Here is a 14298-nt window from a genome sequence, read left to right on the forward strand (position 1 = left end):
ATTACTTTAAGACAAGGGAAAATTTTCACTAAAAACGTTACTTAAAACCATTTTTCACGCATTTTTTATTATTCAGTTATGACGTTCTTCTAGCAAACGAGCAATATGTATGCACATAGATAGCCGTCGAAAATCATGAGGTGTGATGAAATATAAATTAGCAAAAAGGCATATGTATATATGCGTGTATGTAGGTAGGTACAGTAGTGGCCATATTAAAGTTACCAACAATATAAGCAAAAATAATAAATAATTAAATACCAAACAACAAAGGTAACACAATAAACGATAGTTTCTATAAAATAAATATATATGTATGTACTATTAGTGCAAAATCTCAAAAGAAGGATATTTGCACAGGATGGCGTATGAGTAACGCCTTTTGTTATATATTCCAAAAGTAAAAGTATTGAAAATGGTGCAATAATATGAAGGACACTGTAAGCTTTGTTCAATATTTAGTGGAAAGCAGAGTGACCAGATGGTGACAAAAAATTATGAGAAATTTGTTTAAAAAATAGGTCAAACAAAATTAGCGCAGTGAAAAGAGTCGGCTTCCGTTAGATGGGCATCTAATGGGGATTCCAAATTTATGCTATCAATGCATCCAGAAAGAAGAAGTTTGAATTTCCGTTAATGAATGCCACCTCACTGATGCGAAAAACACAAAATTTTAATAAATAAAATTTTATAAAGTAACTTTTATCTGACCACTACTGTATTGCTGTATATGGTCGTGTATATAATAGGAGTATACGTTAGCATAACATAGTATTTATGTATTAAACATACATACATAATTTTGAGTAAATAAGAGAAAAGTGTGTTTAAATAATTTGTTTTTTGTCTTTTTTTTTGTGTTGAGCAAGACAAACATTCCACTAAATCACAAACATATTGACAAACAGGACATTCAATCAGACATATCTACATAAGTATGTAGTAGGTATGCAGCGAAATATGTATTTATCTCTTACCAACAGCAACTCATCCACACCAGTGCCATCGCCGAGCGGATTTATCGATTGTAATTGTTTTGGATCGGATATTGGTTCCGTGGCAAATGCATAATTTCGATTAAAATTTCTCATAAACTGTAATAGAAAGAGCGGGTAAAGGAAGAGTACAGAGAAAGAGAAAGGAAGAAAGCGGGAGATATCAACTTGATGTAGTTAATTTTTGAATATAATTTTTATAAAAAAAAAAAATCATAAATGGGTGGCTAAATTGTTTATAAGTAATTGGGACAACACAAAAACATGTATACAAATTTAGTTTTCATAAAATATTTTAGGTACACTTGGGGGTTTTTTCAGGTCCTTAAACTAAATAGGTAATAGAACAATGAAACACATTTGCGATAAAAGGTAAATACATACTAATGTATATACAGTAAAATTATATGCACATATTTAACATATACAGGTGTGTATATACTAGGATGGTCCAAAAACAGTAAAGTCGGAATTTTCGTAGAAATGGTATAGAATTCTTGAAAATCAGTATTGATCGGAAAACTCTGGTTCTCTTCATGATACTTTTAATAATAATACCCAATTGTTTATTTGACTATTTTTTAATACTAGCGATTTTTTATTGGTCCCCCCATTGCATTTTTCGGGGTTTTTGACGGACCTATAAATTATAGTTGCGATGAAAAAATGGTTAAATAAACAATTGGGTATTATTATTGGTAATCTCCTGCAGATAAACAGAGTTTTCTGGTGGGAAAATGTTGATTTTTAACTATTCTATGCCATTTCTACGAAAAGTTGTTTTTTCCCCATTTAAAATACATGAAAAACTTTGGGCGTTTTGAGCGACCTCTAAATATTTTTTGATTTCAAAATAAAAAAATAAAGGTATATTTTTCGATATAGAACAATCCTAGGGGGTGAGAGCATACAAATTCCGACTTTACTTTTTCACATGCATTTTTGGACCACCCTAGTGTATACTCTGTCTTTTTTGATACAAGTTTTGTAATTTTTAACAATGATAGTTGAAGAAAAAATTAGCACACGCAGGTATGGTAATTTTGAAATACCACCCACGTTAACGAATTCCGCCAAAAGTCAAATTTCCCTCAATTATCACAAAATTTCCTGGTATACATATTCTCCTTTAAAAAAAGCTACGATTGTCGAAAAAATGCACAATGAACGAGTACCTTATACTATGTTCACATTGCAACGTAAATTACTCAATTACTCTACTACTTCACATAAATTAAGTGAGTTCGTGCGCGTCATTTTCAAATTTTCCTTCAGTGAAAAGCAAAACTATTGACTACAAATTCGAATAGATTAAATGATATACAAGTTTTATAAGCTAATGCAGAGATTAAGGATTAAGGAATCACAGAATTAGAAATCGAATTAAACTCGTAATTAGTATTGGGTCTTAGTCCGATGAATATGGTGGCTATTGTTGCGAAGAAATGAAGCTGAGTAGTTTTTTTTTTTTTATGAACTAAAATGCAGCCGTCCACAAAGCCAAAATTCGGCAATGCTAACGCCAACACAGAGCAGAAAGTTGGCCAACTATCAACTTTTCGCGTGCGTCGCTCATCATTTGTTGTAAATAAATAAAATTGTGTGAAATATGTTTCCTTTTTAATCAAATGCGGGCAATAAATATCGTTTTTCATGCATTTATTGATATGAAATATTAATTTATCTTTCGCTAGTTTGTTAATTTAGTGACCAAAGCATTCGCTGCCAAGCGTTCGTTGTAGCAAGCATACTCTGTCAAACCAATGGAAACGCCAAATCCTACGCGAAAGTGAACGGGTTTTCAATCTGAGGGTACTTTCCCTATATTTTTAATTTTAGACTATAAAAGTAAAGCTCTCAAAACACGATGACGACCTTGCTAAAAAGGGTTAAGCTTCACTGATGTATAGTCCTGAGCGAGGCCTTTCCGGTGACATAAAAATTAAAAAAATCGGATAGCAAATAAGAAAGTTATAGCAAAAAACGGGATTTACCCGCGATTTACCCGCGTTTTTAGCGGGTGCAAAAAAAAATCTACAGCCAAATTTTTTTCTCGACATAAGTATTCAAATAAAACTGGCACACGCTAATCTTTTTTTCGTGATACGCCTTAATGTATAGTGAGCAAAAAAGTACGGGCACAGAGAATTTTTCGCATTGTATGCAAAGTTTTTTGTTCTGGTTTCTTTTCGCTAATTTTTTATAAAAATATAGTTCATACTACAATAAAAAAACATAAAAATAAAATTTCTTAACTTTGTGCAAAACTCAGGAAAATTCAATAAACTTGCATACTAGTTTGCAGATTTCCAATAAGATTTGTTCAGTCGCAGTAAATTTTAGTAAAAAAGTGCAAGTTTGAAGTTGCTAAAAACCGGCGTTGATTTTTGGCAATTTTTTTTGTGGACGGAGTTTTTTTTATGTTTTTAGGAAACTGCGTGAAAAAAGCCAAAAAATTCCGCCTGTTTTCCGTCATGAACTTCAGAAGTCGGGTTTTTATCAGCTTCAGTTTAGAAAATGACCTTGCAACTTCTGCATTTGGGAAGCAATCTTTGACGTTGTAATTAAACAAAAGTTTGTACAACCATATTTATTTGGTTACATACAACTCCTTGATTTTTTTCATAGTCGGGTTAAAACTGCAGGCACAAGTTTTTAAATTGTATTACCTCGTTCCTTAAATTCTCATCCAAGTCCTTTTCGATATCTCAAATAATTTTGTACTTTTTTCTAACATTTCTTCATCACCGAGCGTGTCTAATTTGTTGAGGAACTCAAAACGTTCATGGACTCCCAAGTGCATCCATTGCAGGTATGAAACTTTGAATTCGAAATTTATTTGATGGTTTTTTAATGTCATCTAATTTTTAAAAATATTTTTATTTATATTCGCTTTATTTTTATTTTATTTTTTAATTTAATATTCTTTTATTTATTATTTTTAATACCAATGATTTAGATTAAGGCTGTCGCAGTGGGTGATACCAATCTGATCCCTATGATTGTGCCGGTGGCACGCGTACTCCGTTTACCTGCCGCCGACTCGACGAAACGACGCATTTTCCTTTGCTTACTAAACTAAATCAGCTATGTAGTACTTAAATTACGTTGTACTACAATGTGAATCCCCTTCGATTAGGGTAAAAAAGCAACTAAATATGCCTTTCATTGACTCGCGTTCAGTGCCTTCTGCGTTTCTTAAAATTGTAAATACATATATAATTTTTTCACGTTTTATAAATTTTTCCTTTCTTAGTTTCATTAGTTTTTTATGTGGCTATGGTAATGGTAATGGCAATGGAAATAGTATTGGTAATGGCAACGAAAATGGTAATTAAATAGTAGCATCAACGGTAATGGTATTGGTAAAGGCAATGAAAAAGAAAATGGTAATTGTAATGGTAATGGTTATAGTAATGGTATTTGTAATGGTAATGGTATTGTTAATAGTAATTGCAACGGTAGCGATTATGGTAATGGTAATGGTGTTGTGAATGGTAATTGAAGTGGTAATGGTATTGATAATGCTATTGGTAGTGGTATTGGTAATATTTAATAATAACCATATTTACACAAAATTTGTTTGTATGTACATATGTAATGCAATTGTTAAATAAATCTATTAAACGAAAAGTGGTCTGCATGAGACGGCTTCATGCCTGATAGTTTTTTTTTTTGTAACCAGCTCTGTTTCAAAAAGAAATAAGTGGCATTGAGTCTCATCTATTTTTATCCGTTTCTAAGAAACGAATAGCCAACTCTACCAAATGACGGGCGGTTTTATAAGCATAAAGCAAAATCAAAATAAAATGAGCATTATGGCCAATTTGCTATTTCATTCAAACACGAAAGCGTATAGCATCAGTATGCCTGTATGTACATATGTGCATACTTAGTCATAAATGTAATCCCATACCGGACACACCCACCCACCTACATACTCACTTAATTATTCAGCCGTGATTCGCACATAATAACATTATTTGTCAAAGTAATCCATCACTAACAGGCAACTAATACAATTTCTTCATAGCCAATGCGATTACATACATACATACATACATACGTACATACATATGTGGCGAACAACTTTTTGCATTGTGCATACAAAATAGTTGAATGCTTTTGTATAAGTACATACAAATGTACATAAGTATGTAAGTATTTGCACATATGTATGTATATAGTAAGTATGTAGCAATGGATATAGACATCTGTAAGCATTTTCCATGACTGGGCATTTTTCACCGCAGCCGAGTACACTTAACTAAGCACTTAGGCAAATATGTCTGCAGCAAGTGCAAAAATGTTGCATTGCATTGTATGTACGAGCATGATAAGTAGTACTAGATGCCATATGGAGAGACACGTATGCACCAACGATGTTGTGAACAATTTCTATTTTTGAATACAAGTATATATGTATGTACATTAGGGCGGGTCAATTTGTATGGAAGACTTCTTCGACTATGCGCGTATGACACAGAAGGATTCTACGCGTTACCTTAAGCAAATTTGCCGAAGAAACCACAAGTCTAAAATAAATTTTGAGTTTGACGAATGGAGAAAATACGTTTCTTAGCATTTTGCTGTCGTGTCGTAAAGAAGTTTTAAATTTTTGAATAAAAACTCGCCAGAAGGGGTTTTTGGCCAAATTTGCATAGAATTACACATAAAATCCTTCTATCCTATAAGCGTATGGTTAAAAAAAAAATGGTCCGCCCTAATGTAGGTACATACATATGTGCACAAACGCAAGTATTTAAGTAAGTAAGTGTCTGGAAATGCATAAGCATCTGGTTGCGATATATTTGATTACGTTTCAAAAGTTTTTAGCGAGTAAACAGATCCATATTGAGAATATATATATACAGACATACAACCATATGTAGGTGCATATGTACATATGTATGTACGTATCCATATAGTGTGAAAGTACATAAGCACTTATTTATGTAAAGAGTAAAAAATTGCGAAATGCTTGTGTCACAGCCAGCAAATTGACAACCCGGCCACACATCCACTATCACTGCACCAAATCCATGTTGTGGACACTTAACAAATTACCTTGCAATGAGTGAATAAGAAAATTCACGAATGCTGGCCGCGCCACCACCACCCACTTAGCTGCTGTTAAGCTAGCGCATTGCATTTTCTGATTTGTTTCCCCAACAGCTTTGTGGTTATAAAATGAAATTAACTTTGAAATATGTTTGTATTCATAAAATCGATAATTTTTCAATTGTAAGTGAGTAAAAGAGTAAGTGCATATGTATGCATTTCCTTTGCTCGAAGGTAAATTTATTTCCTTCACCTGAAGTGGGTTAGCATTTCCCGTGAAGGTCCTCAAAGTGCAAAGTACTAAATATTTTTCTTTACTTGTTATATGCAGGTACATACATATGTACATATGTATGTATATATGTCAGTATATGTATAAGTATGCACCCTACTGGAAAGACCCAAACTAAAGAATCAAATTTATAATTCAGTAACTAGATCCCCAAAGCGGCGAAATGTGGTACTTTTACAAAACCATATTTTTTTACATTTTTAAGATCACATATCGCTAGCTAAGAGTGAAAAGTTCGTGAGTTCACTTCTTCTAAAAAGTTATATTTTGATGCAAGAAGGAAGAACCATTAAAAATGCATTGTTTTCCAGAAGATCGAACTACCTTTTTTGATAACCGTTTCTATTCTGTGATACGTAAATTAAGTCTTAAGTCTAAGTAATAAGTCTAAAAGAATACGAGAAACATTTTATTAGAAATCTATATCTTAATAATAGATTATGTTAAGTGTTTGGCCGGGCTTATCCTCCAATTTGTGGCCTGCGCCTTGATGTTGCCGCACAAATGGAAGGGACGCCGCGTCCACAAGTGATTATACTTTTACGAGAAGCTGTTTTATGGCGGAATACACTCGGTGGTTTGCCATTGCCTGCCGAGGGGCGACCGATATTAGAAAACTACTTTTTGGGTTTTAATTTTCGATCTTGGTCGGGTACTGGGCTTGAACCCGGGCCCTGCGGAATGGTGGCGCGCCCAGCTACATATATCTAATGTGACGGATTAAGGCGGATACATATAAAGTGGTAACGATTCAACAAATACAACAATTACTTGTATTTTGTTTTTGCTTTTAGCGGGCCATTGTCAAATTTCAGCTATTCTTATCCGAATGAAAAAGGTCACCAGAAAATGCGCGCACTCTCACGTTTTCACTCACTCGCTAGCGAAATACAAAATTTTGACAATCAAGCGCTACTCACAGCTGATGAAACAACACCGCCTTATATAAATTCGCCTTTGTGAGGAATTTTGTAGTGGTTCGGAACTATCGAAAAAGGGATGCAGGAGGCACTAAGGAGTTTTTTTTTCGTTCGAATGCGCTTTCATTCACTTCACTTCACAGACGCTCTTTCATAGTTTGGAAAAACAAAACAAAAATTTGTATGACCGTTTTAACATGTCGCGTCTGACGGCATTGCAGCCTGGAACCTTCTAGAATCTAACAAACAATAGCAAGCGCCACTAAACACTAATGAACTGCTTCGGAACTATAGAATAAGGGGTGCACAGCAAACTAGATCTAAACTGTGGAATTCAGAACTGCTGCGGACCTAACGAAGAGGCACTGCAATAGGGGATAATTTCAATTTCCTACGACATCACTGTGTTAAATTCGAACTATAGCGAACTAGTAGTGGTTCTAAATGAACTAGAAGAGTACCAATTTAGAACTAGAGTTTTTTCTCTACAAGTCATGTACAGTTTGTATATGTGTATGTTTAATGGTTTAGCTTCGTCTAGAGTCATTAAAAACATTTTTCATTTTACTTTACTTTTTACTTTCACCCCCACTTATTGGTTTGTCTTATGCAAATCTATGGTAGCAGTTCTTAAATTTCTAGAATTTTTCACTTTCATGTTATCGACAACTTGAATAGAATGCAGCTGGAAGCAGTAACAGCGACCAACAGTTAACAAAAGTGCATATAAATATCCACTTCTTCGTACATACATTTTTCTTTATTTACTTCAAAAACTTCAAGTATTGACAGTGATACGTCGAAGAATACTTTGTAAAACTTTATGCATCACTAACTTACCAAGAAGTTACAAGTTTTTGAGTTGTTGCAGTTCACTTTTCTTGGGGAAAATACAGCCCTCCATAAGCGAATAAAAAAGTGTTCGTAAATATTGTATTAGGGTGATCAGACACAGCTTTCCAAAGTTTTCCCTGAATATATTTACATACATATGTTGCATGCTGGTAAGGATGATGCGGTAATGTGGATGTCTTGTAATGGTAGTAGTTGGGGTAATAGCAACGGTATTCGTAATGGTTATGGTTGGTTGGTAGAAGCGTTGCCTGCGTATTGCCTAGGTTAATTGACTCGGTTTTCCAAAACGATTTCCACCGGTTTTTGTGGATTTCTATAGGCGGATTTTTTGAAATCTTGATGTTTCGAATATCGAATAAACCGGATTTTTTTTATCGAACAAACCGGTTTTCTTTTTCAATAACAATTTTGAGTTTTTCGAAGTTTTCAAGGCCTTTTCCAGTTTAGAGGAAACTTTTAAATAGTTTTAAAATTATATCCTAGGTTATTTGGGTATGAACAGTATATCATATTTGATTCTAATAAATGAATGTTTGGCGCTTAAACGTTTTCTGCTTCTGCGTGTTCTGCTTCTTGATCTTGTTACACAAATGGTAGTGATGCGAAGAGGCGCTACTTTCAAGTATTGATCGATACTCAGTACTGATTTAAAAAGTACCCAACGCTTTCGATACTCGGTACCGAAATGTTCAGATTTCAAATTAGAGCACACAACAGCTAAAAATATGAAATAAAATCAGCTCAGGTTGGAGATCAAGTGGAGATCCAAAACAAATTCCAAGATCCAATGTTTATTTTCAAGTGTTCAAGTCAATTGGAGAACCTCTCTAACAAAAGGGAAAATTATTTGTATGCAAATCTGCGTTCCCTACTTGAGAAAAGCTTGGACATCAATTTGAATTTTAAATTTTATTCAACTTTTGGAAAAATGTTGTGTATCCACTTGAGAATCAAGAATTTCTCAAAGATTGGAACAATGTTTGCTTCGTGTATATTGGGTACTAACGCACCGCACCATAAATTAGTATTGGTCTTATAATAGCCGTACATTAACAGCACAAGTTTTGACCTTAGTCCTGAATTCCTACTGCTATCTCTAGGCTTCTCTTGATATTTGTCTTTCAGCTCAGTTTGGTGTCAGAGACAATGCCGAGGAACTTCACCGCGGGGGATAATGTGAGAGTCGTTCCATTGTCTGAACTGAGTTCCGTTTTGCTCGGTTTGACACTAAGGTATTTTATTTTTTGGGACAACGAGTGTAACCTAAACAGAGCTCCCACTAAAACTTCGCTAGTAATTGCAGGATAGAGGCCTGACATCGAATCTCATTTACATATGCCACTATCTCCTATGTTGAGTTTCAGTAGTAGGTACTATGTTGTTCAGCGCGACAGCACATAGCAGCGCAGAAAAGCTCCTCCTAGAGGTGTAACCCTATTTGCAACAGAGGTTAGTGTTGTTATCGAACCATTGGCTGTTGATATGATTATAGTTTTGAGCCCTGAACCAGCATATTTCAACGTCTTTGCTCCACTCTCGAATATTCAGCCTCATTGCGTAAGTCGTAAATTAGGCTGAATTGTACGACTCGACAACATTAGCATTGTCTACTGTCGTGCTGAAATAAGTAAACGACGAAAATTGTCGAAAACTATGCAGTGCTGCCAAGTTCTTCCGTTTTAATACACTAGTCGAGTGGAAATTTTAGGGAATGACGCTAAATTTTCGATACGATTCGACTCTCGAAAAACGACTTGCATTCGGCACGACTCTCGCAATGAGGCTGATTATTTCCAAACTCCCTACAAAATCGTCCACACTATTCTAGCATTCTTTTCAGCCGAATGCTTGTATTGACTTACCTAGGAATTAAATGGATAGCCATGAAATTTCACCGATTTGGGTATCTTGTTTTTCTTATTCGAAGTTTTAGTAGCCTACTACCAGCAGCTACAATTCCCTCCTTTTCAAGTGGAAATCAAAAAAATACGGAAATATGTATTTATGTACATACATTAGACTGGACCAGCTTGCAAGCAAACAAAAAAAAGATGGACGCACTTTAAGATATGACTGTAAATGCCGAAGATATAACGAAAAAATGTAAAAAGGCGGACCCCACAGACAAACAAAAATGTTTCGAAATTGCCTTGCAAAAATACTTTAGGCTAGGACTAGGGGTGTCCGGCTAACTTTTTTCTTTTGCACAATCTAATGGACGTGTATGTATGAATGTATGTAGCTGCTTCTCAATGAAAAATAGCAAACATATCCCAGATGTTTATTATTGTACTTGGCCAGAAAATATATAAAGTTGTGCGAAAAAATTCGTTTNCATGCGCTAAGCGGAAACACTTAAAAAGTGCTTCAAAAGCGACAAGCTGCAAAATTTTCCAAAAATTAATTGCATTCGCGATAGTGGGCGCAGACAAACACATGTACATACATATATATGTACATATGTACATACTTAGGAGCACACAAATTTAGAGCCTTCTTCTAGAGCTGGTATTTTTACCACGTTTTTATTGTTGTTATCGTGTCGGTGCGCTATAAATTAATTAGGACACGCCAAGGACTAACGATTTGCGAGCAACGTTTGAACTTAAGTAGGTCAACGCCATTTACAAGTAAACGTCATTGTGGCGACTAACTAATATGTACTTATTTATGTATGCGATTAGAGTAACACAAACATACATATGTATATTTATATGCATATGTGTATGTAGGTATATGTACATACCATATAACTACATATGTACAATTAGCGACACTTAAAAAAATTTGAAGTTAATTTGACTTATTTTAATACCCGAGCGCAACTGTGCACTAGGGTATTATAACTTTCTTTGCATAACGAATCGAGGTAGATACGGACATATGTATACATATACGCCAAATTGCTCAGAATGAAAAAAGAAGCCGATTAAGCCATGTCCGTCTTTCTATCAACGAAATTTAGTATAAAGGTTGCTTTTCATTCCAGGTAGGTTGGTATTGATTATCAGCTAAATTGGACAATTTCCTCCCAAATAACGGTGTTTTGGAAAAATGCAAAAACTTCGATATTTCCGTAAATGCTTGGTCCAAATTGTTGAAAGTTGGTATGTGAAGTAGATTTTTGACATAAAATTAGACAGTTATACAATTTTTGGAAAATGGGTGTGGCAGCGACTACTTATGATTAAATGCTGTATCTTAGTAGTCTCTTTACCAATCGCCACCACACTCAGTGCAAACATTGCTTAGAGTCTCACAAAGAAACCCGTGGAAATTTTTGAAATCAGGTAAGAACCGCCCACCTCCCATTACTACTAAAGCTTCTTCTTCTTCTTTATTGGCGCTGTAACCGCCAAAGCGATTTTAGCCGAGTCCAAAACAGCACGCCAGTTATTTCTCTTCTGTGCCAATTGACGCCATTAGGAAATGTCAAGTAAAGCCAAGTCCGTCTCCACCTGGTCTTTCCAACGCAGATGAGGCCTTCCTCTTCCTCTGTTACCAGCGTCGCAACCCGCGTTGAACACTTTCAGAGCTGGAGCGTTTCTGTCCTTTCGAAGGACATAACCTAGCCAGCGGAGCCGCTGGATTTTAATTCGCTACATAAGAGTTGATGCATGAACCATATCAGCTCCTCGCCGCCGTACTTGAATAGCTCGGCTGGCAGGCCGTCAGCTCCAGCAGCTTTGTTGTTTTTCAGCCACGTAATCGCTATTCGTACCACGTCATGGTCAGGCGGTGGGACATCGACTGGGGGCTCGCGTTCGTCTTCTCTACTCTCAGTTCTGCTGTCATTCACTAGGGTGGAAAAGTGTTCCCTCCATAATTTACGTACGTTCTGGACATCGGTCTCTAGGTCGCCATGGTTGTTCTAACAGGAGTTCGCCCTGGTCTTGAAACCTCCAGTAAGTCGCCTAACTCTCTGATAAAGTTGTTGGGCGTTTTTCCTGTCCGCCAGCATTTCAAGCTCTTCGCACTCACGTATTTCGGCCTCTTTCTTCTTATTGCGGCAAATACGTCTCGCTCCCTATAACGGTCCTACATGACTCGCGTTGTGCCCGATCGCAGCGTGGCCCTGTAGGCGGATTCTTTTTTCTCTGCAGCTTCTTGACACTCCTAATCATACCTTCTGCGGCGGTGCTACTTAATAAGCGGGGGATGTGATGCCACTGCCGGCGGAGAGTCGAGTGGCGAATAAATTGGCGGTATGTTATAATTGCAGCTTTTCGACGTTAAGCTTTCCTTGCATTGTTGGGCTCACATTTTTTGCTGCACAGAGGCGGGTGTGTATTTTGGCTGCAACAAGATAGTGGTCCGAGTCGATGTTTGGCCCTCGAAGTGTACGTACGTCTAAAACACTGGAAGCGTGCCTTCCGTCTATCACAACATGACCGATTTTGTTTCTCGTTTTTCGATCTGGAGTAGCTTGATGGATATTTTTATGCTGGAAGCTAGTACTACATCTTACCATGTTTCGGGCTCCGGCGAAGTCGATCAGCCTCAGTCCGTTATCGCACTTTTCATCGTGGAAGCTGAATTTTCCGACAGTTGCGCCAAAGATCCATTCCTTGCCAACCCTGGGCATTGCAATTACCAAGCACGATTTTTATATCGTGCCTGGTTCAGCGCTCATATATTCGCTCCAAGCACTCATAGAAGAGATCATTGGACGCCTCGTCTTTCGCTTCCGTCGGGGCATGGGCACAGCTAAGCGAGATGTTGAAGAATCTCGCCTTGATGCGAATTATGGCTAGACGTTCGTCCACTGGGGTGAACGCCAGTACTCGGCGACGGACCACAAATCCAACACCGGATATTACAGGTTCATACTCTCAAATCATAATCCTTTATATTTTTTCTTTGTAGACCTTGTTACGAACTTTTCCATACAAAGCAGGTTCGACAATTTTTTTTATATATGGAAAAAAATGCAGAGCACTGTCAACACAAAAAAAAAAAACAAAAAAACAATGAAATGATCAACGTTAAGTCTAGCTACTTAATAATTACACTTTATTATGCTCACATTTAGGGCCAATTTTCGTACTGAAAATCTGTAGTTAAGTAACTGCCAATTCAGAAATAACTACGCACTGTGAAACTGGACCTTAATGGCCTAGAAAACTGCATACCAACATATTTTCTAGAGATGCTGATTAAAAAGTTAGAAATTTGGAGGAATTTTCATACTTTTGCACAAAGTCTGAAATTTGGATTTATATGGTGTTTGTTAAGTAATCAGCTATACTATCATAAAAAATTAAATTTGGCTCACGGTGTGTATATAGAAATATATGTATATAGCACATATGTACATATATATACGTATGTAGATATGCACCAAAAAAACGCTAGCTTTTTAAGAAATATCTTACACAAAGGCAAAAAAAATGTTCATGCAGGATTGCAATCCCAGCTCTAGAAAGTCGACAAGTTCACTGGCTTATTGCCATCCTACAGTATTACATGCTGATTTAATTTTTGCCAAAGTAAAAATGAATAGAAAATAACGCAAACAGTTTGGCAGTCAAGCATTTTTTGTATATACTTACATCAGCGATTTTTATTGCATGGCCATCCTGTTCCCATTTGCTGGCGATTTGCAACGTTTCGGCTGTCTTCTGCTGTATTGTCTTTGAGTCATCCAGCAGTGTTAACTCATAGAATTCTTGAATATCTGCAAAATAAGAACATGAAAAAATGGTGTAACATTTATTACCATTGAAATTGTCCAATAATGTGCATATTAATAACAAACACATATTTATACGAACGTAATATAAAGACATACTTAAAATCTTGTTGAGAAACCTTGAAATAAATATGGTGCACAGCCTCCGACCATCGAAAAACAACATTCGCCTCCTTCGAAACTTTGGATCAGAATACAGTTTCGAAAATAAAAAGATGATGACCAAACTTAAAATCAGGAGATCCCAAATTCAATTTCGCAAACTCCTATTTGAGACTCTATTATCAGTTATCAAAAGAAGAACAAATCTTAGTTTAATTTGCTTATTTTAAAAGTTTTTAAAATTAACATGTTGCATTTCCGCAATGGGAAATAAGAAGTCTTATTATTTATTTGAATTGTTTCTTTCTTACACTTGCGCAAGTCATAATTGAGAGTTCACAAAATCTAACTATAGCATTAACATGCATATCTTACAGTTTC

At 35.9% G+C, this 14298-nt stretch overlaps 1 protein-coding gene across 1 annotated transcript; it reads right to left on the reverse strand.

Annotated features, from left to right (window-relative positions):
* Window positions 1-977: 977 nt before the first annotated feature.
* On the reverse strand, window positions 978-14292 carry LOC108377151 (disks large 1 tumor suppressor protein-like; the record flags this gene model as incomplete). Its single annotated transcript, XM_017633414.1, has 3 exons — window positions 13915-14292; window positions 13676-13800; window positions 978-1094 (listed from the first exon to the last, which is right to left on the reverse strand). Coding segments are annotated over exons 1-3 (309 nt in total), but the record flags the coding sequence as incomplete, so codon positions are not given.
* Between the last annotated feature and the right edge of the window lie 6 nt (window positions 14293-14298).

The sequence above is a fragment of the Rhagoletis zephyria genome, unplaced genomic scaffold (assembly GCF_001687245.7).
Source record: "Rhagoletis zephyria isolate East Lansing unplaced genomic scaffold, Rhagoletis_zephyria_1.1 Rzeph_scaffold_11578, whole genome shotgun sequence".
Lineage (NCBI taxonomy): Eukaryota > Metazoa > Arthropoda > Insecta > Diptera > Tephritidae > Rhagoletis > Rhagoletis zephyria.